Source organism: Toxorhynchites rutilus, chromosome 2 (assembly GCF_029784135.1).
Source record: "Toxorhynchites rutilus septentrionalis strain SRP chromosome 2, ASM2978413v1, whole genome shotgun sequence".
Lineage (NCBI taxonomy): Eukaryota > Metazoa > Arthropoda > Insecta > Diptera > Culicidae > Toxorhynchites > Toxorhynchites rutilus.
In genome coordinates this window covers 151,408,167-151,434,374 of record NC_073745.1, presented here as the reverse complement: position 1 = coordinate 151,434,374, position 26,208 = coordinate 151,408,167, and the positions used below count along the sequence as shown (strand labels likewise).

At 40.6% G+C, this 26,208-nt stretch overlaps 1 protein-coding gene across 1 annotated transcript in view; it reads right to left on the bottom strand.

Annotated features, from left to right (window-relative positions):
- The window catches only part of LOC129770874 (protein O-mannosyl-transferase TMTC1-like), a 585,978-nt gene that overhangs the window by 33,314 nt on the left and 526,456 nt on the right, over window positions 1–26,208 (bottom strand). Inside the window, exons 10-11 of the mRNA XM_055774024.1 lie at window positions 18,958–19,157; window positions 18,116–18,251 (exon numbers count right to left, since the gene is read on the bottom strand). Coding sequence (XP_055629999.1) covers window positions 18,116–18,251; window positions 18,958–19,157 — 336 coding nt within the window. The remainder of the gene's footprint in view (window positions 1–18,115; window positions 18,252–18,957; window positions 19,158–26,208) is intronic.

The window sequence follows — 26,208 nt, the reverse complement described above, 5'->3', positions numbered from 1 at the left end:
TTTTCAGAATAGCAAGGTCGTGGGGTACTTTGTCAAAAGCTTTGGAGAAATCGACGTAAACAGCATCAACTTGTTGCCGCTTCTCGATTTTGTTGATTAGCATGTGAGTGTATGCCATAAGGTTCGTGGTGGTTGCGCGTTTTTTAACGAAGCCGTGTTGGAACTCTGAAATCACAGGCTGTACAATCGGACATAGTGCACCATGAACTAGACTCTCGAGCACTTTTGCTAGGCAGTTTAAAATCGATATCGGGCGATAGTTTTCGACATCGTGAAAGCTGCCTTTCTTGTGGACTGGAGTTATCGATGCAAGCTTCCAAGTCTCGGGAAAAATACCCTCGCGCAGAGATTGGTTGTAAACCATAGAAACTGGTCTGGCGAGCATCGCTGCACAGTTCTTGATGAAGACCGGGGGAATAAGATCCGGACCGGGTCCTTTTGTTGCATCTACTGAACTGAGTGCTTTATGCACCACATCTTCATCAAACACAAGTACTGGGAAACGGAGATTGTAAGATGGCAGACTGTCAATATACTGGCGGGTTGGTTGAGATGAATTGCTTTCATACATGTTTTGGAAAAATTCGGCAAAGAGATTGGCAGAAGAAAGTGGTGAGTCGGAGTTGCTGGATTGATAAACGATTTTGTCCGGTATCCGCGTCAAGTTCTTCCGGTTCCGTACGAAACTCCAGAAAGAAGTTGGATTTTGTTTGAATGTGCTTTGAAGAGCATTTATGTACTTGCGGAAGCTTTCAAGCTGCAAGTTCTTGTATTTTTCTTCGGCCTCGTGTAGTTCTCTTCTGCGTATTGGAGTTTTGACGTGAAGAAATCGTTTTCTCGCTTTTCGCAGCCTATTGCGGAGATTTCGAAGCTGTGGAGTCCACCAGGGTTGATTAAAATTCCTAGAACGCTGGGCCTTCAACGGAACTGTTTTTCTAATAATATCGTTCAATTGTTCATAGAATGTAGATACGGCATTGTCAACTGATGTATGGTCAAGTATGCGGTCCCAATCCAGAGAAGCAATTTTGTTATTTACAGTATGATAGTCACAGCGAGAAAAATGAAGCTCAGAGCGAGAAGAAGAGTCATCTTCCATTCGGGAACAAAAGTTAACAATTAAAGCCAGCGGCTTATGGTGATCGTCCACTTTGAGGAGCGCCGATGGGTAGTCGACAAGACTTACACGGTCAGGGTTGTTAACAAATGTCAAGTCAAGAAGCTTACCGTTGGCGTTCAGTAGGTCGTTAATTTGATATAACCCAGACGACAGTGTTGGTTCTACTAATGCTAGTTCCTGCTCCGTAGATGCGTTAAGAGGTAAAAATGAATTGAAATCATCGTCGAAGGTCCACACTAGATTCGGGAGATTATAGTCACCGAGGATTACGATCACATCATCAGGGTTGGCCATTTGTTGAATTTGATGGATGGATTCAACGTGACGGGCGTAGGTATCCACATGACTGTTCGGGCGGATGTAGATGCTACAGATGAACAATGAGAACCGGGGTAGAATGATGCGCACGGCTGTTTGCTCCAAACTCTCACAGTCTACTAGATGCACCGAACTACAGTTAAGCTCAAATTTCACTGCAATCAAGACACCACCGCCACGGGACAAGTGACTGCTGAGTGAATTACGATCACAGCGATACAATACGTAGTTACTTGATAATTCAGCACTTGATATTCCAGAATGAAGCCACGTTTCTGTAAGTACCACTGCATCAAAGTCACAGGCGAGAAGTGATAGAAGCATGTCATTGGTCTTAGTCCTTAATCCGCGAACATTCTGATAGTAGACAGTTAGCTGTGTATTATTTGCGTCTGCCGAAAATATCGGCGGAATATAATCGGAGCGTAGATGATCTGGGATTCCATGGATTTTTTGTCGCATGGACAGATAAAAAATGACAGAGGAATTGCAAAAGTATGGGAAGCAAACTTGGTTGGAGATGCCTGGTGAAGGGTGCACGTCGTGGGTAAGGTACTCATGGCATAAAGACATAAAACTTGACTGAGGAATCAGTTGGAGTAGATTTTCGAAGTTATCAATCACCAATGGATTCATGATCTTGCAACGGATGAGAAATCTGTAGGATAATTCTGTGAACCGAAGAGTAAGCGGGGGTACTCCTGCCAAAACTTCGAGACTCATCGTATGTGTCGAATGCAAACACCCCATGGCTATACGCAGGCAACGATATTGTATTCTCTCCAGCTTGAGAATATGAATCCTGGCAGCTGATCGGAAGCAAAAACTGCCATATTCTAACACTGATAATATCGTTGTTTTGTATAACTGAATGAGGTCTCCTGGATGGGCACCCCACCATGTTCCGGTTATTGTTTGGAGAAAATTGATTCTTTGCTGGCATTTCTGTTTCAAATACGCAATGTGTATTCCCCAGGTACATTTAGGGTCAAAATATACTCCAAGATATTTGAAAAACATCGAGTGCTTGATCGTTTTGCCGGATAGCCATTCGTTGAATTCTAGCATCAAGTACGTCTCGTCTTTCATTATGAGTACGAAAAGAAGTTTTGCACTTCTTTCGCCGGAAAGAAGTGTTTCAGCAGCAACCTCAAGCTACTCCTTCTGTGTGATTGCCTGCTGCTCAGATACGGCCGGTCTCGTCTAACGCTTCCGCATAAAAATGTCCATTTTGGCCAGATTCTTCTCCACCGTTTGGCCGGTTGCCTCGATCTCTCGGCTTAAGGAGCGGCAAAGAGATTATATTGCAAATACCAGATCGGCTATATCTGGTGGACACAGGATGTCCAACTCCTTCGCTGTGGGGTGGAGCTTGCAGTATGGAAAAATCATCAAGTAGCTTGACAATGCTGCTGCTGCGAATCAACAGCCTTGAATCATTATTGTTGTAGACCTAATAAACGTAAGATCTAAAGAAAATTTGTTCCTATAAATTATCTTTCATCGCCATCCGAAACGAGACGAGACGTACTTGATGCTATATATATATATATATATATATATATATATATATATATATATATATATATATATATATATATATATATATATATATATATATATATATATATATATATATATATATATATATATATATATATATATATATATATATATATATATATATATATATATATATATATATATATATATATATATATATATATATATATATATATATATATATATATATATATATATATATTGGTATGTAGGGGTTTTTGTGAAATAAATACATATTTTCATCATTTGTATCAGAATGAATCGCCATTCATTTTTCTGCTTCGGAAATAATTCCATAACCTTGAGGTTGTTGGTTGTATTGACGTAGAACTATGTCTAAGCGGAAAATATAAGGGGTGAAATAAAAATGAACAAGTAGTAAAAAATGGAAGGTTTCGACCATTATAACTCGAGCATTTTTTGCAGAAATAGAAAAATTTCTAGGCACAATGGATTACATTTTATTTTTCTAGAGACAAATCATTCAATACTTGTAAAGTGTCAAGCGTTGTCCAAATTCATATACCACGTTTCGATTGGTCCAATTTGTGCTCCTCGAATGGTTCCGACCGAAGGAAGCAACCAAAGTAATTAAAAAACTGCTCGAGACTTCTTATCGGCGCAAACACCCCAATTGAACCTTTAATAAAAATTGTAACCTTTTATCTTATTAAGTTCTCGAGTTATGAATATTTCAATACTCAATTGGAACCTGTTAGAAGACCAAAACCAACTCTTTGATAGCCTTAAAAAAGGCAAAAAAAGTCTTAATCAAGACTGCAATTAAAATCGCAGTTACATCTCTTGACACTTTCGTCCAGTGCCATTTTAACGTATGATTAGTAGAATGAGAATTGAACCTCTAAGAAAAAACGAGAGATTCCGAACGTTTATAATTCTATCATTTCTTGATAGATCACAAAGATGTTTGCATCAATGGAAATATTTCTATCGATAGAAAAATTATAGTTTTTGAAGCAAATAATTGAATAGTTGTGAAATTCAATTATCTAAATGTGCAAAATCCCACGTTTTGATTGGCTCAATTTGTATCCCCCAAACCGTACTGACCAAAAGGATCGAATAGTCGTAGTGAAACACAGTTCGAATACATCAATACCGAAAAAGAAAACGTGGACGTTTGCGAAAAAATCATAGCTATCGACCATGCATATTATTCTATCTAAGGAAAAATAACAAAAAAAAAACATCACATAAATATTAGCTTCGCATAGTTAACCTCAGTTTTTATTTTGCTGCCGTGTGGAACGAACGTATATTTTCATTTAACGGTTTTATTTAGCTTCACCCGTTTGTATGTACGTTTGTAACTTTGTAGCTTGGTAATATTGTCGGCAGCGCTCTCCCACAGTAATACAAATTGACCGCGTTGATCGATTGACCTGAAATTTGGAACACATCTTTATCTCTGCTGTCATTATAAACTGCGTATTCCATAATCTTGAAAATCCAAGATGGCAGCCGCTACAAAATGATGGATAACACATTTTCTCAAAACCCCATCAATATGGATTTTTCTAAAATCCTATCAATATGGGTATCAAATGAAAGGGATTGGCTAGTAGGTCACAGTTATGTATTAAAAATGTAAATCAAATATGGCGGCCGCTACAAAATGGCGGATTACATGTTTTCTCAAATGAAGGTGCTCGACTAGTAGAACATAGTAGATCATGAAAAAATCCAAGTAAAAGATGGCCGCCGTCCCCAAATAACCAACTACTTTTACCTCAGGAAAGTGTATTAGGGTCCATTTTATTTATTATGTACATCAATGACATGCGACGAGTTTTACGATTTTGTGACATCAATCTTTTTGCAGATGATACTGTGTTATTCATTGCAGCTAATGATTTGAATCAAGTCGTGCTACATTTGAATAGAGATTTTCATTCTTTAAGTAGATGGTTGAAGTATAAGCAGCTAAAATTAAACATAAGTAAACTAAACATATGGTAATCTCGCGAGATCGTTCTTATGAAAACGTCTCTATTGTAATTGATGATGAGACTATTGCTCGCGTTAGGGAAATTAGATATCTTGGCGTGATTATTGATGACAAACTCAAGTTCAACACTCACATTGACAATGTCATCAAGAAAATTGCCAAAACGTATGGTATCTTATGTCGATTGAAAAACGATTTGACCATTCACAGCAAAATACTACTGTAGAAATTAATCATCTCTTCTCATTTAGACTTTTGTTCTTCCAACCTATTTTTTTGTTTATTTACCTATGGTTTTCATTTTTAAAGTAGTTAACGGTTTGCTGCCTCGATATTTAAGTGATCGAGTTGAAAGAGAAAGTGATTTTCATAGATATAACACTAGAAACACGAATAAATTGAGAACACCCAATTTCTTGACATGTGCTTCACAAAATTCGCTGTATTTCAAAGGAATAAATGTTTTCAACTCGATGCCAAGACATATTAACATAATGCGGACCGCTCACGAGATTTCTCGTGTTTCGCGTTCCGTCTGTTACGGATGTATCACGGAATAACCCGTGTTTTCTACACTTGAAAGTTAAATCCTTGGTTTGCCAAGAATCTAACAAGGCCTACCGATGGCTCACCTTCGTCTCATCCACATCGAAGGAAACGATCTCATTCGTGGAATCCGAACAAATGAAGCGCTCAAATTTGCCCCAAAACGAGCGGTCCTTATCGTGTTAAATGCGCAACAACACTTACAGAATTCAAGAGGCACCGTATTTCACACATTAGAGCTGTATTTTCTTAACAGCTGAATTAATGTTATTTTTAAATTTTTGACGAAGAATAGTAACTGACGAAATTTTTCTAACGGATTATACAGTGTAGAATTTGTTTTCCTTTTATAATTTTTTTTTTAAATTTGTATTTATCAGTATTATGTCTGTCATGATCTTGGTGATGATGGACTATTTTTATTTTTTACTTTGTTGTTTTCTTTTGTATTAGTTAAAAAAAAAGTAGTCTACAAAAAATTGAGCCTCGCGCGCATCGCACAGATATAAAGCATATAAAATAAAAGTTTTTGTGAGAGCCGGTCTAGGATTTTTTCGTAAAAGAAAATTTCTCGACTTTCCTGGTTGAGGGTACTCATTTTCTATCCAAACCTAGGCTGGCGATTGGACTTGTGCTTTGGTGGACCAATTGGCTGCAATGGCACCGTGTCGGCTCAGTGGAGGACAAGACTGAGTATTGGCTTCTATTTTGACAGGGTAATAAAATAACATTTTTTGAATTTATATCTGTAGGTACAATCAGTTCGTTTTTTTTGTTAAACTGATTTCAAAGCTGAGAAAAAAAAATATATCTACTAGACAACTCGTCTTGCTCAAACCTCTGTAGGGGAAGGTGGCGGGACCATAATCATCTCATCATCTCTTTTTATAGGATTTCATTGACCTGTTTGTATGTATGTTTGAATGTTTGTAGCGCTGTACCACATTAATAAAAATTTGACCCCATTCCTGTTGGCTGATTGACCTGAAATTTGGATCACATCTTTATCTCTGCTCTCTCAAAATGGTTGAATGACTTGACTTTGAGAACACACTATATTATGAACAACATAAATTCAAAAAGTTCGCTACCACAAAATGGTCGAATATACAGTTTTTTTTACGATATTCTCAATATCGTTAATAAATGTAATGATTTGACTTATAAAAAATATTATTATAAATCATGAAAATATTCTGAAGAAAACTAGATAAGTAGAAAAAATCAATGGGTTTTGTTGTAGAGAAATATACTAATGAAAGGTTACCGCCTCTTCCTTCTTCAATTTAGGGCTTTGATGGGACTATGATAAAATCTTGGACCACGTCGGAGTTCCACAATTAGTTGTTTCATTATATGCTCCATGATTTTATTTTAGTCTAATCCATGTCCTAGATTGAAGAAGGAAGAGGTGTGATAATTTCTAACTGCTACTTTCAAGCTTTCAGTACATTATCTGTATTTATATTATATTCAATCACAATGAACCGTTTAACTTAAAAAGTTTTTTTTTACTTATTTCATTTCGCTTCAGAATGCATTCTCAGAATAAGCACAAAGCAAGTATAGTGCAAAGCATCCTCTGGCGTGCAGAGCTTATACATGTCAGTGAGCAGAGAGTTCTATCGAATCGGACTCGCCTCGGAGGGAGAACTGTGAATGGAAACAACCTTGAGATCCTGAATTCTTTTTTAAATTTTTGCTCTTAAATCTGAGATTCAAAGTTAATCCACATCGATATTCGTACCGTTAGGTGAAAAGAGTTTGTGTATGATTTAATCACATGAGATAAAAATTTTCCATTTTATACGTTGTAAATGGTGGTGGTGAATCAAATATAGAATGGCTTCAGTGTGTGTCTCAAAATCCGCTATTCCATCTATTCGACTTGATACATACTACAAGTCACAGCAAGAAATGATCGAATTCTATATCGCACGAATTATTTGATTTTTCCGTATATGTTCATTTTTTCATTTCCATTTTAAGCTGAAGGAAAAATCATGATGTGATATGATAATATTAATGAATAAACATGATGCGTGGCGTATGGGATTTACGCTCAGACTCAAACAAACAAATGTTTTGTCGGATTTTAGTGAAGATATTACTATTTTTCACTTTTCACGTAGCGTTTCGTCACAAAATGCACAAATTTCCATTCATTTCAAAGATAAAAATTATGAATTGATATGCCTACTTTTTCGTCTCCAGTTGACACAACTTTTTATTTTTATTTATTTTGGTTTAACGTCTTTACAACATTTATCTGGTGCGGCGACAACGGCATGCGCGTAAACAACAAGAATTGCAAATCAATATCCTTTACTCACTGCAAAGTTGTTATTGGTCGTCATTATCACATGGGACTGAATCCTCTGGAACGCGTGAATTCTATTTGTGATCTAGGAGTAACTATGGATTCTAAGCTGAAATTCAGCGAACATATAAGTATAGTAACCGCCAAAGCATACACTGTACTCGGTTTTATCCGTCGTCATGCCTTTGGTTTCACCGATGTGTATTGCCTCAAGACGCTGTACTGCTCACTAGTTCGAAGTATTTTGGAATATGCTTCTCCAGTTTGGTCTTCGTTCCAAGTTACGCAAATCCTTGCGATCGAGCGAATTCAGAGAAATTTCATGCGGTTTGCCTTGCGTCAGCTCGCATGCAATCAATCTTCCCAGCTATCCTGATCGCTGCATGTTGATCGATTTAGAAACCCTCTCTGCTAGGCGCAAAAAACAACAGCGACTCTTCATTTTCGACCTTATAACCGACAACGTGGATTGCCCCGAATTGCTACAACAGATGCCGTGGAATATTCCCCCTCGTCGTTTCCGGAATTCTCCATTATTCATAATTCCTTTCCACCGAACAATTTATGGCTTTAATAACTGTTTTAATCTATGTTTGCGATCGTTCAACAATGTTTGTGATGAGTTTGAGCCCGTGCTCACCATGTCATGCTCCACTTGGTCTAACCACCTTGCTCGTTGTGCTCCTCGTCGTCTCGTACCAGCCGGATTCCCGATGAACACCATTTTTGCAGGATAGTTGCATTCTTGCAAAAATCCTGCCCAGCGTATTCTTCCAGCTTTGATCACCTTCTGGATATTGGGTTCGCCGGTGAGTCGCGTGAGCTCGTGGTTCATCCTTCGCCTCCATACGCCGTCCTCCTGTACACACTACTACCTAATCGGGTCCTGTCGTGCTCGGATCCGAAAGCCAACATGTATTTGGTTTTAGACGCATTGATTTTTAGTCCAACTCTCTCTGCTTCGTGCTTAAGTCTGGTGTAATGTTCAGCTACCGTCTCAAATGTTCTGCCGACGATGTCTACGTCATCAGCGAAGCAGATAAATTGACTGGATCTATTGAAAATCGTACCACGCAAGTTAAACGCCGCTCGTCTCATAACACCCTCTAACGCGATGTTGAACAGTAGGCAAGAGAGACCATCACCTTGTCGAAGCCCCCTGCGGGACTCAAATGGATCAGATAATCCACCCGAAATGATTATTCATTATTATTTACTATTTATTCATCTGACTTTTTGTTGTCTTAATGAATTAAGATGGGGAAAAACCAAAGAGAGAAGGCCAAAACCCCGTATCTTTTCATTCACAAGCAAAACATATAAAGGGTGTGTCACATCAAATTGCATCACGGAAAAAACGCTGTAGAAATTTAATTTTTAGGAATTATATCTTCAGCTTTCGCTTATAATCAGATAAGAGTGTATAGATCACGTTGGCCATGCTTCACTGTCAATTTTTCGTAAATTTGGAAAAATGTCGTCGAACGAAAAAGAGCGTCGTGAATTAATCCTGTGCACTCATTTCGAGAATCCGAAGTTGTCACATCGGGGCATCGGTAAGATGCTGGGAATCGTCCAATCCACGGTCAGCAGAGTACTAAAACGATACTTCGAGAGCCTAACCATCGACCGGAAGGTGAAGAACGGCAAAAATGGATGCTCCGTCAGTGATAAAGATCACAAGCGCGTAGTTAAGCAGTTTAGACGTGATCCGAGAAGTTCGGTCCGGGATGTCACCAATAAGCTGAATTTGTCAAGTTCATTCGTCCAGCGGACCAAACAGCGGGAGGGCCTGCGTACGCACAAGGTTCAGAAGGCTCCTAACCGCGACGAAAGGCGAAACATGGTGGGGAAGACGCGAGCCCGGAAGCTGTACACCGAAATGCTGACGAAGCCGCATTGCCTGGTAATGGACGATGAAACCAACGTCAAAGCGGACCTTCGGCAGCTGCCGGGCCTGTTGTTCTTCTCCGCAGAGAACAAATTCAGCGTTCCGGAGGAGATTCGCAAGCTGAAACTATCCAAGTTTGCCAAAAAGTACATGGTGTGGCAAGCGATCTGCTCTTGCGGAAAGCGGAGCGCCCCCTTCGTGATGACCGGCACGGTAAACGGGCAGGTTTACCTTAAGGAGTGCCTACAGAAGCGCTTACTACCATTATTGAAGCAGCACGAGGGTCCGACCATCTTCTGGCCGGATCTCGCTTCGTGCCACTATTCAAAGGACGTGTTGGAGTGGTACGAAGCCAACGGGGTCACCTTCGTGCCAAAGGAAATGAATCCGTGCCAAAATACATGGTGTGGCAAGCGATCTGCTCTTGCGGAAAGCGGAGCGCCCCCTTCGTGATGACCGGCACGGTAAACGGGCAGGTTTACCTTAAGGAGTGCCTACAGAAGCGCTTACTACCATTATTGAAGCAGCACGAGGGTCCGACCATCTTCTGGCCGGATCTCGCTTCGTGCCACTATTCAAAGGACGTGTTGGAGTGGTACGAAGCCAACGGGGTCACCTTCGTGCCAAAGGAAATGAATTCGCCCCACGCGCCGGAGCTTCGCCCAATAGAGAAATATTGGGCGATTATGAAGCAGGCCCTCCGGAAGAACCCAAAAGTAGTCAAATCGGAGGCGGACTTCAAGAGAAAATGGATTTCTGTTCAAAAAAAAACTACAACCTGACGTTGTACAGAACCTTATGGACGGGGTAAAGAGGAAGGTGCGAGCATACTGGCTTGGGCTCGAAGTATGAATAAAAAAAAATCCCAAAAGTTGTTTAAAAGTATTTATTTTACTGTCTAAAATTTTCAAAAGGATCGGTCTACTGGACGAATTTCTACAGCGTTTTTTCCGTGATGCAATTTGATGTGACACACCCTTTATAAGTATAAAAAAGTAGCACATTTTGAACTCAACAAATATAAAAAAGTAAATAATAATAGGCGTCAACTGTGGTAAAATCATAAAAAAATAACAAAAAACTGATTGGGAACTAGGCCCTTGTCCATAGTTAATGTCGTTGTCAGTGGTTCATCCTATTCAGTTCTGTGAGTCTGTGTTTGAATGCGGACGCAGTAGAGCCAAAACCAAAGTGAGCGAAAACTTCATTGAAACTTGCCGACATGAATCGCACAGGGTCATGGAGGCCGTACAAAGTATTTCGGGGCTCAAGAAGCAGAAAGTTTCGTTGACAAAGCAGTCGTTCAGGAGCGTAGATGTCAAGTTGTCCTAATAATTCCGGCGCGTCATCTTCTCCGTTGAAAATTTTTGCAACAAACACAGCTTGGTCATTACTCCTTCTCTGTTCCAGTGTCTGCAGTCCCAGCAATCTGCATCGATCTTCGTATCGGGGAAGGTTCAATGGATCTCGCCACGGAAGACGTCGGAGGGCATATCTAACGAATTTCCTCTGTATTGCTTCGACTCTTGCGGTCCATGTTGACTGGTATGGGCACCAAACTACAGAGTTAAATTCCAGAATCGATCGCACCAGAGTGCAGTATAGAGACCGGAGGCAAAGTGGGTCGTTAAACTCTTGGGATATTTTAAACATGAATCCCAGCTGGCGGTTAGCTCTAGAAATAATGTCGTTGTAGTGTGATCGGAAGGTGAATGCTGAGTCTAGGATGATCCCGAGATCATGAACTTGATATACACGATCGAGAGACTGTCCGTCAATTGCGTAATCGTATTCTGTCGGATTGAGCTTGCGGTGGAACGTGATAACGTTGCATTTATGAATGCTTAGCGTTAGCATGTTACGTGTACACCATTCAGTGAAACGATTCAGCAGCCGTTGTAAAGCGTAACAGTCCTCAGTACTCCTCATGAGCATGTAGATTTTGACGTCGTCAGCGTAAAACAGTCGATAGCCGGGTGGTAGTATGACAGATAGCTCATTAATAAATATTGAAAATAGCAAGGGACCCAGATTGCTCCCTTGTGGCACGCCAGATAAATTCGAGAAATGTTCCGAAGTTACCGACCCAATGCTAACAGTGAGCCTACGATTTAAGAGGTATGATTTGAACCAGCGGATAATATCCGCGGAGATACCGATTCTCCCTAATCGTTCCAACAGTATTCCATGATCAACTCTATCGAAGGCAGATTTCAAGTCTGTGTCAAGACGGTGTCGACTTGGGCACCAGCATCAATGTTTTTTATGTCTTCCAGCTTGTGGGAAAGCAGCGTTGCCTCAATGACAGATTAAAGATGGTCGTGAGTGGAGAAACCAACTCGTCACAACATTTTATAAGGATGTAGGTAGGTATTCCATCAGTACTGGATATTGAACGTCTCAATTTGTTTATGGCGAATTTCACTTGATTCGGTGTAATCTCGAAGTTTCCCAGATGGCACACATCTCTTGGTGTATCTCTACAAGCGTCCTAGATTCTTGACGAAATCGTGTCGTTGAATGCGCTTTTGAAGTGAGTTGCAAACAATCCACATTTTTCTGCAGTTGAATGAACAACCTCGTTGCCCAGAAACATTTCCGCGGGCAACCAATTGTTATCTTTCCGTTTTGACTTCACGAATTTCCAAAAATGTGCAGGGTGTCTACGTAAATCTTCTTGAGTCCGTATGCTGTAGCGTTTGTATAAATAGCGGTTATATATTCGGTAACTGTCACTAACCCGCGCGAAATGTTGCTTGGTATATAAGCACCGGGATTGGCAATAAACACGAAGCGCCTTCGGTCTTAGACATTTCAGATGTCTTAGGTGTGCATTTCCTCAGGGTGGCTTAGGAGACAATCTGCGCAGTGGGATGAAATCAACCAAATGACTTTTAAGCAAGCATGTAATGCAATCAACTGCAAAGTTTACATCGTCAGCGGAAATTCGCACACAACACTGTATTCCATCCATCGTAGCCTTAATCAGTCTTGTCAGCTTTACGGGGAAGCCATTTTCGTCCATGATTCTCCATAGCTCTTTTCGTGTTATTGAATCATATGCGGCTTTAAAGCCGATGAATAGATGGTGCGTGGGGGCTCTGTACTCACGGCATTTATGGAGAATCTGCCGCAAGGTGAAGATTTGGTCAGTAGTAGACCGACCTTCGATGAAACCGGCCTGATCACCTACCACGAATCTGTTTGTCAGTGGCGAGAGACGACGGAAGATAATTTGGGAAGGCGGCATTCAGGACGGTGATTGCACGAAAGTTTCACAGTCTAGTTTGTCCCCTTTCTTGAAGATAGGGCAAATAACCCCATCTTTACACTCCTGCGGTAGTTGTTCTGTTTCCCAAATTCTGACAATCAGCCGATGCAGATAACTAACCAATTTTTCCGGGCCCATCTTGATAAGCTCCGCTCTGATGCCATCTTTGCCAGTTGATTTGTTGTTCTTCAACTGTTTAATAGCATTCCTTACTTCACCTATCGTTGGGGGTGGTATATCTTCATTATTTACTGCACCAACGTAATCGCTTCCATCGTCATTTTGGTCCTCTGCCTGTACGCCATTCAGGTGTTCATCGTAGTGCTGCCTCCACCTTTTTTCGGTCACATCACGTTCATTCGTCAGTTTACTCCCATCCTTATTCCGACACATTTCTACATTTCTGCTCGCGGCACGAAGCCTTTTTGGGATGCATTGAGTTTCTGGTAGAACTTTCGCGTCTCATGAGAACGGTGCAGCTGTTCGAGATCTTCACACTCCTCCTCTTCCTGGCGGCGCTTCTTTTGCCGTAAGAGTTGGGTTTGCTGTCTTCACTTCTGTCTATATCGTTTCACGTTCTGACGGGTAGCTTGACGCAGCATGAGCTCCCGCGATGACGATCTTGATGTCATATTTTGGGCAGCGTTCGTATTCGCGTTCCAACTGCGCGTAGAATTCGTCTTTGTCATCATCGGGACTTTCAAGGTGAGGGCTGTGCACGTTAATGATGCTGATGTTGAAGAATCGGCCCTTAATCCTCAATCTGCACATTCTTGGGTTGATTAGCCACCAACCAATCACTCGCTTCTACATATTGCTCAACACGATGAAAGCTGTACCTAGCTCGTGAGTGTTACCGCAGCTCTGGTAGTTGGTATGACCATCGCGAAATGTTCTTACTGTGGATCCTCTACAACACACTTCCTTCATGCGCTACGATGTCAAACTTGCGGTTTTTAAATAGTTTGGAAAGCACACGAGTGCTTCCGATGAAATTGAGAGGTCGACAATTCCACGTCCCGAGTTTCCAATCGTTAGTCCGTTTTCGTCGCCTGGGTCTGTGTTGATTAGTCCGGTTCAAATCTTCTTGTGTATCGTTCGTTGCTTGGTGTTTTAGTGGTGCGGCTTGCAAGGTCTGCGACAAACCCCACTATTTCGCGGGAGGACCATCGTGATACTGCTGCTTTACGTCCCGAGTACCACCAGGACTGGGCAAAGACGCTTATAGCGGCGTCATTCGCTTAATTAGAGGAGCTGTTTCCGGGTTTTTGTGGCTTTTCTTGGGGACTGGCAATACCCAACGCTCATCCTACCACACTCTAGACAGTTCCCCTGCAACCAGTGCAAGCCAGAAAAACGATCTATGACGATAGAATTTCTGACCCGAACGGGAATCGAACCCGCAGCCCCCATCTTGGCAAGCGCAACGCTTACCACTAGGCCATGGGGACCACACAACTTTGCATCATTCAAAATACAAAGTTAGAAACTGACAGATGATTGTATCGGTTTGAGTTGTTATTTTTCTTATAGTAATAAACTGTCGTTCTACGCATAGTTGTCCCATGTTACTTTTTGACGATTCTCACTTTTCGTCATAAAACCTTGTATTTATGCATAATCTTACGGAAAAACACAAAAAAACATATAGTTTATTCCCAACTTTAAAAAAACAACATCAGACTCAATTGTCATTATGTTATCTATTCATAACTGTCCCACCATGTATTTTTTATAGATCCATATCGAATAAGTCGGTTCAAGTACAAGAATTTCATGTCACACTTTCAGCAGGCCTAATGCACTCTTTTATGGTTTTCAAGAACGAACTAATTCTCAAACAAATAAGAAAAAGTTAAACAGAACACGTGTACACCTTGTTAGCGAATGTCTAAAGGGTGTGTCACTACAAATTGCATCACGGAAAAAACGCTGTAGAAATTTAGTTTTTAGGAATTATATCTTCAGCTTTCGCTTATAATCAGATAAGAGTGTATGGATCACGTTGGCCATGCTTCACTGTCAATTTTTCGTAAATTAGGAAAAATGTCGTCGAACGAAAAAGAGCGTCGTGAATTAATCTTGCGCACTCATTTCGAGAATCCGGAGTTGTCACATCGGGACATTGGTAAGATGCTGGGAATCGTCCAATCCACGGTCAGCAGAGTACTAAAACGATACTTCGAGAACCTAACCATCGACCGGAAGGTGGAGAACGGCAAAAATGGATGCTCCGTCAGTGAAAAAGATTACAAGCGCGTAGTTAAGCAGTTTAGACGTGATCCGAGAAGTTCGGTCCGGGATGTCACCAATAAGCTGAATTTGTCAAGTTCATTCGTCCAGCGGACCAAGCAGCGGGAGGGCCTGCGTACATACAAGGTTCAGAAGGCTCCTAACGCGACGAAAGGCAAAACATGGTGGGGAAGACGTGAGCCCGGAAGCTGTACACCGAAATGCTGACGAAGCCGCATTTCCTGGTAATGGACGATGAAACCAACGTCACAGCGGACTTTCGTCAGCTGCCGGGCCTGTTGTTCTTCTCCGCAGAGGACAAATTCAGCGTTCCGGAGGAGATTCGCAAGCAGAAACTATCCAAGTTTGCCAAAAAGTACATGGTGTGGCCAGCGATCTGCTCTTGCGGAAAGCGGAGCGCCCCCTTCGTGATGACCGGCACGGTAAACGGGCAGGTTTACCTTAAGGAGTGCCTACAGAAGCGCTTACTACCATTATTGAAGCAGCACGAGGGTCCGACCATCTTCTGGCCGGATCTCGCTTCGTGCCACTATTCAAAGGACGTGTTGGAGTGGTACGAAGCCAACGGGGTCACCTTCGTGCCAAAGGAAATGAACCCGCCCAACGCGCCGGAGCTTCGCCCAATAGAGAAATATTGGGCGATTATGAAGCGATTATGAAAATGGATTTCTGTTCAAAAAAAAACTACAACCTGACGTTGTACAGAACCTCATGGACGGGGTAAAGAGGAAGGTGCGAGCATACGGTCTTGGGCTCGAAGTATGAATAAAAATAAAATGCCAAAAGTTGTTTAATAGTTATAATTTTACTGTCTAAAATTTTCAAAAGGATCGGTCTACTGGGCGAATTTCTACAGCGTTTTTTCCGTGATGCAATTTGATGTGACACACCCTTTAATATCAGTGAGATTTATATTCTGCGAAGGTGTTGCAGATCACTCATTTCTTCATAAAACGATGTTTCTATGCATAATCTTTCGGAAAAAAAAATATTGCTTGTTCCCAGTAGGGGAAAAGGGGGGAATTTGGACCACCTAAGCAAATCGCCTAATATTTCCAAACCAATACGGTCTAAATAAAAAATGTCACATTGTATACTAAGCTACACTTGTTTTCTCTCGATAAATAATGTTTGATCATTATATAAAGCTTCAATCTACCAAATATATCATAAAATAAAAGAGATGATTTTTGGTCATTAAAATTTGATGCGGGGTGATTTGGTCCAGTGTGTGTTTCATCGAATAAAACATACTTATGTTTATGTAAAGTATTTTGGGATAATGTAACAATCAGTAACAGTGTTCTGGGATCGACACCAGGTGTCTTGGCCAGATTCCAGACCAGAAAAATTGGATAGAGACCATCTCGAATTCTGCATGGATCTTTTCACTGTTTTTCGAGCATTTTCAAACACTTTCAATGCTTGGTCGAAGAAAATCCGTTCTTGATGGCCTACGTTGCTCTTTTAAGCTCCTCCTTCTTCCAACGTTGTCTGTCCAACCTGTTCTTGTAATTCAGCGGCATCTGGAATCAATTAGACCAAAGGAAAGTCTCAAATCTGTAGGACCAATTCACCCCACAGAAACGTGTCCATGTCACCCCACACAACACGCAAAAATTAAAATTCAGTTAATTTCAATTTTTTGTTATCAAAGTTACAGTTTCGTTACATCAAATTGTTCCTCTTTTGTAGGCGAACAGAACTTTACTGCACAATACACGAAAAGTTTGTTTAATCAGCTGGAAAAACATTAAAACCACTATCGAAAAACTCACATTTTTTTACGCTCAGAGTACTTGCTGTATTTATGCTACCGTTTCCCTCTACTTGTGAAGTTTTACCAAAGTTTTTCTACTTTAGGTACATACGGTTCAACAATAGAAGGAAATGACATTATAGAAAATCGAAGTTGAGCCGTTATTTTTGAGATAAAGGGGTGGTCCAAATCACCCCTATATCCCTATATCAAAAAACAACATGAAGTTCAATTGTCCCATGTTGATATTCTAGGCATAAGAGTTCCACCATGAATTTTTAAACCCGTATTCAAGCTTCATTCATTCAGTGAGGGGATCTCATCACATTTCATTAAACAATAGTATAGTGCTCATGAAAAACCAGGTGTATTGCTGAATTGAAATGCTTAAAACTTTTGGTAGACAAATATGCGAGAAAACTTTGATTGCGTTTTTCTCAGTTGCTGATTTTGGAACATGGAACAACTATGCGAAGAACGGCAGTATATCAATGTTGAAATATTGAGTTTCAGAAGTTAATGGGTTTTCATAAAGGACTATGAAATTTGCGTATGGAATTTCATACACTGGAATGCGATAGGATTTTTCGATGAAAATAAATAGGAAAGTACGTTGCGCACAAGTCACATTTTTCAATCACAGTAAAGCCCCGATTATACTATCCTCAAATGTTACCGTTTCGTTACTGTTTCTAAGCCTAAATTTCTAAACGCGAGACATCTTACTACGAATAAAAAAAATGAATTATTAACTCCGTGAAATAAATGCAATCTAGCTTTACAAACAAACGATTTGGGGAAAAGTGTTGAGCTTTTCGATATGGATACATTCCTAGAGTGAATCAAATTGACAGCTCATGACTTATCGGTGTAAGCATTCAGTGAGCAACGCTCGAAATGCGGTTAATGTAAATTTCCTTCAAAACAGGCTAGACCGCTCGGAGCGATGGGAAACGAGTTACGAAGGCATCAGTAATGACAGGTAATTACACTCTGATAGCTTACGTTGTCTGTTCCACCCGAATTCACCAACAATGTACAGATTATGCAGCGGGCAGCAGATCGAACACGTGTGAGCCCCTTTCCTGGCTGCTAATTATCTTACCTTAGTATCAGCTGGTGGAGGCGTGACGTCTGCCCCAACTTCCGCAATGCCCGACAGGCTCCGATTACCGATAATTGATGTGTTCCCATTATTTTAAGACCTTCCTGGTACTGTTTAATCGCTTGGTGTATGAAATCTGAAATATAGGGATGAATGAGAGAAGAGAATGTCCAGCGTTAGACAGGATATGGAGCATCTCCGGCAAAATATTTACACACGAACGAACTACTGCTTTATAATCTACTGCTAGGAAACCTCACACGAAGCAGATGATTCTGATCGGACATCCATTTCATCACACTTCTCGGAAAAATGTCATTATGTCCTGCCTGGTTTGGCTGGTTTGGAAGCCAGTGGTTGCGGTGGCGGAGGTACATAGCTGCTGGCGTTGTGAATCCAATCTCGGCAATGGCATTAGCAAACAAATCGATAGAGCGAAACGAGTTGTGAAATGAGAGTGGATGCTTCTGTTGACTCGCAACTCCCATCCCTGCCATGGATCATCGGTCGACCAATAATATTTGCTTTAAACTACACAAGATTAAACTGAAGCAGGGGAGGTACATTTGTATCACACTTTTAAACAGTGCATTGAAGCAGACGTTTGCTGATGAATTTAATTGAAATGATGTAGCACCCAAATGGACTACATTTTAAAAACAGTTGTGGAATGCCACCGAATTTGAACGAAAAAGAGCTAATTAACAATTGAAATAATGATGGCCTCGATATCGGTATGTTTTCTAATGTGTTATTATTTTATATACGCATCCACCAGCATTGTGAACTTGTTTCCAAGCAGTGCCAAATAAATCCACCGAGTAACTATTTGAATAACTCACTTCGTTCCGCCAGCCAGTCCCCGTATTGTCGGCGCAGGTCAACATCGTACGGATTTGCCAGGACCACTCCTCGCAGCAGCTGCCCGGCCTTCACGCCGCGGTATAATTTCGCTAATTCCAGATAAGCCGCATTGTACAGCGGCTCTAGTTCGATACATCGCTCGAGCATCCGGGCTGCATCCGCCGTCCGATTGAACTTGCTGCAACAGCGGAAACACGCGTATCGGCACATTTCGAGGAAATCGGCACCGGCGAACGGGAAGAACAGTTACCACCGGAAATGGAAGAAGTGAAATAAAACAAACATTAGCACATAACAGCTACGGAGCATTTGTTTGGGTAATAATGGCAACATTAGTGATAGTTGGGATGGTTGAAACAGATCAGGTTTAGTAAAACATTAAACAAAAATAAAATCCAATGAGGAGAACTGGAATTGAATATATCATATTTGCTGAATGTGCTGAAGTATATTATTAACGTGAATGAATGCGCAATCAGAAGCTTCAGGGGTGTTTTGATTTCTTGGACCGTCCGAACATATTTATTGTGGCAAACACACAAAGCTTGGATTACATTACACCGAAGGCGAGCGTTTCCCGCACACCGAACACACTCACTTGGTCTCTTGTATCCTTGGCAGCATAATAATTTTACGCAGCGTAATTCATCACAAACAACCAGAAACCGTAATGTCATCTTGATGAGCGCCTCCGCTGGAATTCCGTTTTCGTTTTATGTTTTTGACGTGGGTTGCAGAGCAAACACAATTTGATACAATAAAACCCCACGGGAGAAAAATCGTCTGGCTCTATTTTTTCCCGGCAAGATGAATTTAAGTCGCTGGTAAAATGTTTGTTCTTTCTTTTCAGGATCAGTAGCGAGTTTTTGGAATTTCTGCGAACAAGGCTTAGACTGGACAGAATTGGTTCAGTGAAGAATCAATATTTTTTTCTAGAAAAACTTATTTTATTCATCAAAAAACTCTAGTTATGCTTTTCCAAACATTGTGAAGTCGGAGACGATAGCCTACGAAACTAAAACAGAGATAATTTAGAAGTATTAAGGGGGTATTCTAGTCTAGAAATTTGAAAAAATCGAAATTATATTTTTCATGATGTGTTGAAAATCACACATCATGTAGAGTGAAATATGCTCTTTCAAATGCCGCAAATAAACTTTGTTTATGTTTGCCCCAGAGAAAATGACAAACAATTGAAAAAAGTGTATTTTTTGTGAAGAAATATCAATAACTTTGAGTGAAGTTGAGATATTGACAAGTTCTGCATCACAAAATATTTGTGTTAGTAAACTCTAAAAGTCTTCGGAAGACAGATTGTATGTAGAATTTGAAATGTAAAAGTTATAACAAAAAAAAACAGATTTTTTCATGGTGACCCCAACGTAACTTAGAAAAAAGGCGCTATATCGGTTATTTCAAGAGATAGAAAAAAACTTTGTTCTACAAAGATGTCGAACTATGCTTACCTCTATCTATAAAGATAAGAAAATTAGTTTTTTTTTCTATATCATATATCTTTTTTTTTATCTATATCTATATCAATTTTGGTCGCCCTATTTTTAATAACATAAAAATGAGCGCTCTATTGTATGTAACAGCTTTGTCGAAGACAGTTTTTGTCTAGCGAATAACTGTCGAGCTTTAAATGCTAGTTTCCACTTAAATATATCTCCAGGACCATTGTGCATTGGAAAGGGAGAACGTACAGGAGGGAATTGCTGAAGAGTTGGATAAAGGGGTAATCAAACCAAGCTCCTCTGTATTTAGCGGTCCGGTTGTTCTGGCCCAGAAAAGGGACGGCTCCAGAATGTTATGCGTCGATTATGAGCGTCTTAACAAGGTCATCATTCGCGACCATTTCCCACTTTCGTTGATTGAGGACGTTATACATAAACTACAAGGAGCAAGGGTTTCCACAACCCAGGATTTGGAGAATGGATTTTTCCATGTTCCAGTGGACGAAGGTAGCCGGACGTACACAGATTTCGTCACACCCTCCAGTCAATACGAGTGTCAGAAAAAGTGTCAGTGCCTGAAACGAAAGATCGAATTTCTGGGACACGAAATTGAAGGAATGGGGCATGCCGGGGGTTTGGGTTCGATTCCCGTTCTGGTCGGACGAATTTTTCGTCAAAGAAATTTCCTACGACTTGCGTATTCTAGAGCTTGCCTCTCAGAATGCATTCAAGGCGTGTTGGCATAGAGTTGGCAACTAGGAACTAGTAAAAATGACGCAAGTAATACTACGTTGAGACGGTGAAGTTCCTCTAGGAACGTTAGTGCAATTTAAGAAGAATAAGAAGAAGATATGGCCAACGAAGGACAAAATAGCAGTTGTGAAGCACTTCTCCGATTCTAAGTATTCCAAGGAGATCCAACGGTCTCTAGGTTTGACTGGATTTTTCCTGAAGATTGTGGAGAATTATTCAATCAACGCTAAGCTACTCAAAGATTTGCTGAAAAAGGATGCAGAATTTGTATTCGGACAGGAGCAGAAAGCGGCAATTGAGCAGTTGAAGCAAGTTCCCGAAATGTTAAGATTATATTATCCACAAGCAACTACAGAACTTCATACGGATGTCAGTAAAGCAGGATACTCAGAGATGAACCAGCCTTCGGCTGAAAATCTCTTTAATAAAGAAAGAAGAAAAAAGAAAGGCAGGATACGGAGCCATTTTGTTACAGAATGTACCGGACGATGATAAATTCCATCCGATCTACTATTTCAGCCGAAATACTTCTTAAGCAGAAGAAAGTTACCCAAGTTACTAGCTGGAGGTTCTTGTAATCGTGGCGTTGTTCAAAAACTTTAGGGTCTGCCTGCTGGGAATCCTATTCAAAATTGTCATCGATTATTCTGCTTTCAAGATGACGATGGAGAAAAAAGACCTAGATTCGCTGGCTGGGCGCTTCTTCTGGAAGAATATGGTTACGTCATCGAACCTCGTCCAGGAGCTCGGCTGAAGCATGTTGACGTGCTCAGTCGAGAACGAGAGAGACTATGTTGAAAAATAAATCGCCACTTTTCCAAAATTTTTGTTTCTTGTAGGGTAAGTACTTATCGAACTGCCTTCGTATTTCCTCATGGATAAATTTAAATATGATTCGAGAAATCTCAGGTCGAAATACAGTATTGAAGTCGATAAGCCCATATGCAAACTTTGTTTTGTTTTTTACTTCAATGTGCTTACTGGTTATTTTAATAATTGTTACATAAAGATCAACAAGAGAACTCGTACAGCTCAAACTTTTTGAGGTGATCATCATCATTATTTCATTATTTCATAAAACGAGGAAATTATTGTCTTTTGAGTGTATGTGTGTCCGTGTATTTTTCTTGTCAAGACTATGGTGATGATGGTATTTTTTTTTTTGCTTTTATATATATCTTAGTTATTCAATTAAATCTAAAAACATAATTGTGAAGTCTGCAATAGTTTGAGCCCGCGCGCGTTGGCAAACATAGAGAAACGTGAGATTGAACAAAAGCAAAAGAAATTTTGATCGAATAAAACAAAGTCATTCCAAGGGGTTTAATGTGGAAACCTGAGGTAAGCTAGGGATAGCTCAATCGGAATACTTGTAAATTCATCTTCTCAACAGATAATTATATCAAGATTTTTCTGTATTGTGGCGGATCTCATTGCAGATTCAGGTTGACACGTTTATACCCCAGGTTGAATGTAGGGCCTGAAGTATCGGCTGGAATTAGGCTTAGGTTTGCTCAGCTGTCTGGTCTCGAAAACGATTAACAGACCGTTGTCGGGTATCCAGTGAAGCGGGAATTCCTTTGTACATTCTAGGCTAATGCTGACATAGGTATTGGGTTCAATTCCTGATCGGTCAAGAATTTTTTCGGGTTGGAAATTTTCTTGACATGCCTTGGGATATGTGAAGTGATGGGCCTGAAGTGTCGGCTAGAATAAGGCTTGGGTTTGCTCAGCTACTAGAACTCGGAAACGATCGCAATTGCAGGCCGTGGCCGGGGATCTGATAAAGCGGGATTTCCCTTGAAAATTCATGGCTAATACTGACTTAGGCATTGGGTTCAATTCCCGATCGGTCTAGGGTCTTCCCGGGTTGGAAATTCTCTCGACATGCCATGGAATGAATACTTTAGACAAAGGCTTAAATTGTTCTATCGATTAGTAATCTATGTCTGCGGGATAACCAGTCCGTTTTCTTTTCAATTTAATGTGCTCACTGGTTAGTATGATGTAATAAACTCAGTAACTCAATTATTATCAATAAGATAACTCGTCCCGCTCAAGCCTTTGTAGGGGAAAGAGGTGGGACCATCATCATCTATTTTAAGAACTATATTTGCAAATAAAAACTTATATTTGCGATACTGTTTTTTTTTTAATTTGGAGGAAAACGCGATCGGAGCATCAAATTTAATATTCGGGTGATGACAAGTAAAGCTGTTCGGAGAGAGCGAGAGTGCACGAATTGTATACCATAGAGATACTCACTCACTCTCTTTTCAGTTCAGAATGGTCTTTTGGATGGTAGTAAAACTGGAATGTGAGTGATAAAGAAATTCACTGGGCAGTTAATATGAATCTGCAGTTTTTTTTTACTTTTTTTTAGCCATTTGATTTATTCTCTCGTTTTCGATACATCAGGTTAGCTCAGATACGAAAAACGAGCAGTAATTATTCCCGATTAGGGGAAGTGGGGGCATAGTGGTCACCCTAAGGAATATGTTCATTTCCAGCGTCCACATACCGCTACAATTCTCGTTTTTCTGAGAATATTATAGTTCAACTCATTGCTGTTCAAGATAGCATATGGCTTTTACTATAAAAATTCAAAATAGTACATTTTTCATCATTAGAAAAAAAGATGAGAAATAGAACTTTTTTTTTGCTTGGAGGTAAAGTGGTCACCTAGTGAAGGCATAGTGGTCACTCGCCCATATCAAGCTAAATGGGATAGATTTAAGCGTTTTTTTCGTCCTAATTAGTTCAAATCATATTCGATATAGTAGGTACATGTACAGGGTTTTCCATTTCGGGCTTCCGAAAGTATACAGCCCTGCGCTGACAACCGTTTGACATAGCTGTCAACCAAAGCGTCATATCGTTAGTTGAATGTCTGTCATTTTACAATATGGATCGTTTTAGCATCGCACAACGTGTTAATTTTGTTAAATTATACTATAAAAATGATGAAAAACCGGCAAATGTTATTCGAGCATTACGGACGGATTTTGGTCGTCATGGACGGCCTACAGAGCACACAATCGCTAATGTAGTGCGTAAATTTGAACAAACTGGATCCGTAGCGGATATTGTGAAACCTGTGCGTCATCGTAATGTGCGTTCGGCCGAAAACATTGCTGCTGTTGCTGTCAGTGTGGAGGATGACCCGAATGTTTCGATTCCACGGCGTGCTCAGCAAATGGGCTTGTCAAACACATCATTGTGGCGAATTTTGCATTTGGACTTGCACCTACATCCATATAAAGTCCAACTGGTACAAAAATTAGAGCGTGGTGACCACAGAATGCGTCGGGCATACGTCGATTGGGTGAACGAACAACAGCAGCAAAATGCTGAATTTTCGCATCAAATTTTCTACGGCGATGAGGCACATTTCTAGCTCGGTAGCTATGTGAACACCCAAAATTTCCGTATATGGGGCTCAGAAAATCTACACGTGATTATTGAGAGGCCATTGCATCCGCCAAAAGTCACTGTTTGGTGCGCATTATGGTCTGGTGGAGTCATCGGGCCGTATTTCTTTGAAAATGAGGACGGCGAGTAACTGAGAATGGTGAGCGCTATGGCAGCATGTTAACCGTTTTTTTGCCACAAATTGAATATATGGATACGGATGATATGTGGTTTCAGCAGGACGGCGCCACGTGCCACACAATACGACCGAACATGGCCATATTGCGAACGAAATTTGAGGGACGCATAATTTCGAGTTTTCTTCTTCTTCTTCAATGGCACTATCGTTCCTAGAGGAACTTCGCCGTCTCAACGTAGTATTACTTGCGTCATTTTTATTAGTACTTAGTTGAGATTTCTATGCCAAATAACACGCCTTTTTTTTAAATAAATCGTTTATTTTTACAGGCTCAGTTACATTAGTTTAAAGGAGCCGAATTCTTAAATATATGTTTTAAGACTATACATAAATAATTTTCCTAACACTATGGTTAGTAAGGTGGAAAACCGATTACTCGCGGTTTACTCGAGTTTAGAGGGTGACATCTTTCAGGAAAGGGATGGGATATAAGGGAATTGTTAAAATGTTGATGATCACACTCGATTCTTAAATCTATTCGTATATCTATTGTATATTTACATTTCAACTTATTTTACTGTTTATACCAAGGGGGCCAATTGCTCGCAATGGATGAAAAGGAGGGTATAAGGACATAGGTACAATCACACATGAAGATCGATAGCTTTAAGGAAATCAAATATTTGGGTCATGTAATCAAGGTCTAATCGAGCCAACACATCTCTCACCGGCACATTGGGCTGTCTTCCTCGGGCCCGAAGGGAGTTTTCTAAATTCGATCTGGCGACAAGATACACCTCGCACGACCAAACAACATGCTCGATGTCGTGATAACCTTGACCACAGACGCAGAGATTGTTGCTGGCAAGATTGAAACGAAAGAGAAGTGCATCTAACGAACAGTGATTGGACATGAGTCGGGAGAAGGTGCGAATAAAGGCCCGACTCAAGTCCAGACTTTTGAACCATGGTTTGAGGCTAACCTTAGGGATAATCGAGTGAAACCACCGGCCCAATTCATCTTCGTTCCATTTGCGTTGCCAGTTAACGATGGTATTTTTACGGACTAAAGAAAAAAATTCATTGAAGGCGATTTGACGCTGGTAAATGTCGCCTTCAATCGCACCTACCTTTGCTAATGAGTCAGCCCTCTCATTACCCGGAATTGAGCAATGTGAAGGGACCCAGACAAAGGTAATGACATAACAGCGTCTGGATAAAGCACTCAAAATTTGTCGTATTCTCTGAAGGAAGTACGGCGAGTGCTTTTCCGGCCTCACTGAACGGATAGCTTCGACAGAGCTAAGACTATCCGTTACAATGTAATAGTGTTCAACAGGTCGTGAGGCGATACTGTCCAGCGCACAGTATATCGCTGCCAATTCAGCAATATACACTGAGCAAGGATTCTGAAGACTGTGGGAGGTGCTAAAAATTTCGTTGAACACTCCAAATCCTGTGGACTCATA